At 41.6% G+C, this 6,000-nt stretch overlaps 1 protein-coding gene across 1 annotated transcript in view; it reads left to right on the top strand.

Annotated features, from left to right (window-relative positions):
- Positions 1 to 2,766: 2,766 nt before the first annotated feature.
- Positions 2,767 to 6,000, top strand: part of LOC128692280 (uncharacterized) — a 196,333-nt gene continuing 193,099 nt past the window's right edge. Inside the window, exon 1 of the mRNA XM_070096280.1 lies at positions 2,767 to 3,228. Coding sequence (XP_069952381.1) covers positions 3,024 to 3,228 — 205 coding nt within the window. The 5' untranslated portion in view covers positions 2,767 to 3,023. The remainder of the gene's footprint in view (positions 3,229 to 6,000) is intronic.

Raw genomic sequence — 6,000 nt, 5'->3', positions numbered from 1 at the left:
TTTTTGGGACACCCCCTTTTCTTTCTTACTATCCACGCCAGTGCTCTGCTACTTACGAGAGTTTTATCCATCATCTCTCACGGTTGGAACAACTGTATGTAGCATACCCGAGCAATATAACCTCTGTATGGCATTGCATTTCGCGCCATGACACCCTAGGCTTTGTGCTGCCATCTGTTGGGCCGGGTTCAATCTAGAGCCCAGCCCACCAGACCCTGTATCTCCCTCACTAACTCGACAGACCCAGAGAAGGCAAGACCTCCCCCACCCCAACTCTCTTTCACAAGTCTTTGACCGAGCTTGGGGCTTGCACCAACACACTGCCTATGTCATACAACCAAATAAACCCAAGGCTCACCTTCGAAGACTATTATTCCACCAGAAACCCAGCTTTTCTGGATATGCATTTCCTTTGCTTTAAATTAGATTTGGCTTTGTGAGGTTACAAAACTTGTTAACACATATTTAACTAGAGTTGTGATAATTACAAAAGAAGGCCACTGTAAATATGATCAAGAAAAAATATTCTATATTACCTTATATCTAACCTTATTATGTATCCACAGTTCAAATATACGTATTGCATAATATACTGTTACTTCAAAGTGGAAAAAACTTTTACATAAATGAGTACTACTTTTAAGTGATTGTAGTGGTAGCTGTAGTATCCCTTGTAGTTAGTACTGGTGGCTAATGGTTACTAGTCAAAACTCTGATGGTGTAATTAAATCAATGGTATACAGTACTAGCAAGTTGATGAATAAGATACATACACAACACCTACATAGGTATCTTTAGTTGAGAGACGCTTAGTCCATCGTAGGCTTTATCACTCGGTCACAGAATATCAAAGAAAATACATAATAGAGTGGACAAATAATAATAGTAATAGTAGTAGTAGTAGTGACATTAGCTTACCTGTTCACTACTACTGTGGCTGCTTCTCATACTGTCTCCTTTTTAATGTCTCTGAAGTAGATTTATAAAGCCCTGGTGAGTGAAATAAGCATGTCCAGGTGTTCACATGTCTTATTCATCAACTATGTTGGTGAATTTTGGCAATTATGGAAGCATTGATGGTGTAGTGTTGGCCCTAGTAGTGAGTGGTGATGGCTCTGCAGGGAAAACTGTTGGTGACTTTGTTGATCATTGGTGGTGATCACTGCAAGAGACTGAGCTGAAAACTCAAATAGTGACTTAGCTGGTGACTAGCTGTGAATGTAGTGGTAGTGATGGCACTGAAGTTGTTTGTAGTGGTAATTAGTGGAAGCTGGGAGAGGAATTGTGACAGTGAGGAGGGTACTGGTGGAGACTTTCTAACAGTTTACTCAGTAAACTTTGATGAATTGTTCATTCCAATTGCTGGAGATGCTAATTTTGCTTTTACAAATTTCTACATTTTATAATCATTCCGGACCTTTACCTCAGGTAGCAAATGCTTATTTTGTGTCGTGTTTGACATGTTATATATAATCCACCGTCGACCAGCTTTAATTATGTAAAATTATTATATTCATGAGATGTGCCATAGAGGCTGCCATAGTGAAGAGCTCTGTTCCACAAGGCACAGTACTCGCCCCCATCTTATTCCTCATCCTCATATCAGACATAGACAGAGATATACATCACAGCACCGTATCATCCTTTGCGGATGACACTAGGATCTGCATAAGGCTGTCATCTGCTGAGAACGCGGTTAACCTCCAAGAAGATATAAACAAAGTTTTCCAGTGGTCAACGGAAAACAATATGATGTTGAATGAGGACAAATTCCAACTACTCCATTATTGAAAACTGGAGGAGATAATAACTAGAACAGAGTATACTACAAACTCTGGTCATACAACAGAGCGGAAAAAATAATGTAAGGAACCTAGGAGTAGTAATGTCTGAGGATCTCTCTTTCAAGGATCACAACAGTGCCACTATCACAAGTGCAAAGAAAATGATAGGATGGATAATGAGAACATTCAGAACGAGAGATGCCAAGCCAATGATGATCCTTTTCAAATCACTTGTTCTCTCTAGGCTGGAATACTGCTGTACATTAACATCTCCATTCAAAGCAGATGAAATTGCAGATCTAGAGAGTGTACAGAGATCCTTTACTGCACGTATAAGTTCTGTCAAGCACCTTAACTACTGGGAACGCTTGGAAGCACTTGACTTGTACTCGCTGGAACGCAGGAGAGATATATCATAATCTACACTTGGAAAATCCTGGAAGGAATGGTCCCGAATCTGCATACACAGATCACTCCCTACGAAAGTAAAAGACTGGGCAGGCGATGCAAAATACCCCCAATTAAAAGTAGGGGCGCCATTGGTACACTAAGACAAAACACCATGAGTGTCCGGGGCCCAAGACTGTTCAACAGCCTCCCATCAAGAATTAGGGGAATTACCAATAAACCCCTGGCTGCCTTCAAGAGAGAGCTGGACAAATACCTAAAGTCAGTGCCGGATCAGCCGGGCTGTGGCTCGTACGTTGGACTACGTGCGGCCAGCAGTAACAGCCTGGTTGATCAGGCCCTGATCCACCGGGAGGACTGGTCATGGACCGGGCCGCGGGGGCGTTGATCCCCGGAATAATCTCCAGGTAACCTCCAGGTGCTAATCCATAGGGGCCATACAACATTTTGGGAACGAGAGGAGAGCAGTTCAGTTCCTCGTGTCAAGAGCCGCTCACCAGTATCAAAGCACCTCCCGTGATGGAAGCTTGCTTATTAATATGTCGGAGACGAGAGACAAAGTTATTCCCATAAATAACATCCCCAGCGGCAGGTTCCAGATTTATAACTCTGCTATTCTCTTAAGACGATGAATCGACAGAATCTTACAACACTACACAATGGTGGAGGCATCAGTGGTCCGCCCTGCGGTCCAGGAGTCCCCAGTCACACACCAGAGACTGCGGAGTTGGGTAGTGCGACGCGCTCCTTCCCTCTGTCCAACAGTCTGGTGTTTTGTTTAACTCTGCTCTCTCACAGACTCTTCCAGATCTTTCCTCACTGGAGGGAATCATGAGTGTGTCATCGCTCTCTGCTGCTCTCGGGCTCTTAGTTACTGCAGTAGTTGCCCAACTACCTTTTACCACTATCCCAACAATTTCCGACGAAATAAAAGGAAATGCATTGACTGGAGAAGCAGCATCGTTCATCCGCCTGTGGGAGTACGCCCTGGAGAAAGACGGTCAGGGACCCGCACCAGTCAACAGAATTAATTTTGGTAAGTTAGTGACAAACGTTTTGTTTCGTAGTTAGCAGAATATTAAAGAAATACATGCTTTAAAAGAGTGCCTTGACGGCGGCAAAGAGCTCCCCTTACCTTGGATCAAACCTGATTGCCTCCCAATCCTCAAGTGCTATAGATACCTATAAGTTCTGCCATGACAATAGTGAAAGCGTAGAGTAGAATTTTCATGTTTTCGGTTTCCTGAATGGCTGAGTCATTTCCCAAGTCATTCATCCGGCAAACTACATGAAATATCCGGTACGTGGGACTCAGGATATTTGCACTTTCATTGTATAATAATTCATACGTCATAAAACAAACAAAAGAGGTAATGAAGGTGAAAGTATACAGTATCTTTGATGGGCTAGTCATTCTGGTCTGGTGGTAAGTAATGACACAACCCCACCACTGTTTTCTTACAATGTTTTCCCCAAATAACCTCAAGGAGGCACCTTTTTTTACAAGATCGTCCCCCGAGCATGCAAGTAACTGTGAGAAATCGCGTGTATATTTATATGACTGGCTATTTACTTGATTGAAAGTCTATCGACTACACGAGGGCCATTATGGTTGCTTACACCAATACAATAAATGTATAGACACTGATTCAAACCACCTGGAGTGTACGCCATTGTATATATGTACGGGCATTTATTTTTGTTGAGAGGGTATTATATGTTGCATATATACACAAAAGTACATTTCTTAGTCATCATTTATTGAATGCAGTAGCAAGCGCGGAATGTACGTACATCTATATTTTTGTGTTTCAGGGAATAACGCTTATGCTCGTTATTGTGAATCTTTAATAATTTTCTAGAATGCAACACTAACGCACGCTTGTACACACAAATGCTGATCACTGCCTAGTACCACCGGCTCTGGAGCATAGACCTAATTCATGCGAGTCTTGGCTTGGTGTGTATAGTACTGCGTACTTTGTTCTCAAGGTCGTAGGTCTCAGCTTTCTGATGTTATTAACGAGCACACACACACACACACACACACACACACACACACACACACACACACACACACACACACACACACACACAGAATAGGTAAAACTGGTCAGTTAGCAAAAGCTCATTTAAAATTAAGTCTTGTAAAATGTTCTCTTATATATTTAAAAATATTTTTTTTTATTTATATTAATGTAAAAATTAATATTTTTTTTACGAAAAAAAATAGAAAACTTAACTAACCTTATTATAACAAGCGCAATTTAATTTAACCTAATTCAACTAAATATATTTTAGACAAGTTTACAATAGTTTAATAATAAACAAACATAATGAACATTTGTATCGTTAGGTTCAGAATGATTTTTGCGAAATTATTGCATACACAAAATTTCGCTTGCCTTGTTCGGCAAGAAGAACGTTGCTATTTAAACCAAAATTGCAAGTTTTTACCTATTCGGCACGACATATAATCCACATGGTGACTAACAAAAAATAATTGGTTTGTATATTCCGATCCCCTACTAGGGTCCTCTTCAGCAGATACTTGAATGAAAGTAACATCAATTTAAAAGAAAGTTGCGCTTCTTAACCGTGCAGGTGAACATGGAGCATCAGATAAATGCTTGGGAAGACAGGTCACGGAGTATAATGACGGGTCTTGAAGTAGATGACTGGCACGAAGCTTAAAATTTAGGCAAGAAGTTCCTCTGTGCTGTGTAATTCCTGGTCTTGTGCTGCCGTTCAGTGGGATGTTGCAATTAGGGGTGGTAGCTATATTTTGCGTTTGTAGCTGTAGGTGACAGTGTCATGTGGGTTTTCGATACGTGGATGGGGTAAGAATACTCACGTAAGCTGGTAGTACGTATAATATAACGGAAGGTATGGGGAAGCACCAACAGCCGACCTGTCTCTCTCTGCTGGCTAACTACGACTGACCCATAGTGCCTACGGGTGAGGGTGTTTGAAATCCTGCTATGGTCAGCAGCAATATGAATACAGTCAGTGATTCACGCAGAGACGGTTGGTAGTGAGTCATCTACTGGTACACTGGTTACTGGTAACTGGTTACTAGGAACTGGTACTACTACTGAGAGCTCGGCGACGCTAACGTATGTCGTCCCGACATACAACTAATACAAACTAGAGACGGCAGGTGTACGGCTTGGGCTGATTCTATACAATGGTGGATTTAGAGATCTTGTACAAGGTACACAAATTTTCAAGAATCTCATTACAGAATTCACCTCCATTATCTGTTACTAGGGACTTAGGGGTGGTATGCCTGCAGATAATGCGTTCTTTAAACGCTTTAGCTACTGTCTCGGCAGTCTTATCTGCAACAGGAAATAACTCACAATATCTGGTGAAATGGTCTACCATAACACATTGATGTTTGTTGCCTTGGAGGGAACATTGGAAATTAGTTAACAAATCTAGCGCAACTCTTTCCCACGGTTCGCTAGTGGTTGGATACACTTGGATGGGATTAGGGCCATTAGCATTACCTTTATGTTGCATGCAGACACTACATTTCTTAACATACTCAGAAATATCATTTGCCATACGAGGCCAAAAGTATTTCAATCTGGCTTGTTTTACTGAACGATCCATACCAGGGTGTGCAACACCTGGTACATCGTGAACTAGCTGTAAGGCTACATTCAATAGTGACTGTGGAATTACTAACTGGTAAACTCTTCTGCTAGGAGTACCCAACTCGGCTGCTCGATACAGTAATTCTTGGTTCATGACAAAGTCACTGATGGGTGCTGGTGGCTTCACAGTCAGAATAAGATCTTCC

Source organism: Cherax quadricarinatus, chromosome 53 (assembly GCF_038502225.1).
Source record: "Cherax quadricarinatus isolate ZL_2023a chromosome 53, ASM3850222v1, whole genome shotgun sequence".
Classification (NCBI taxonomy): Eukaryota; Metazoa; Arthropoda; class Malacostraca; order Decapoda; family Parastacidae; genus Cherax; species Cherax quadricarinatus.
This window is presented reverse-complemented; position numbering and strand designations above follow the sequence as displayed.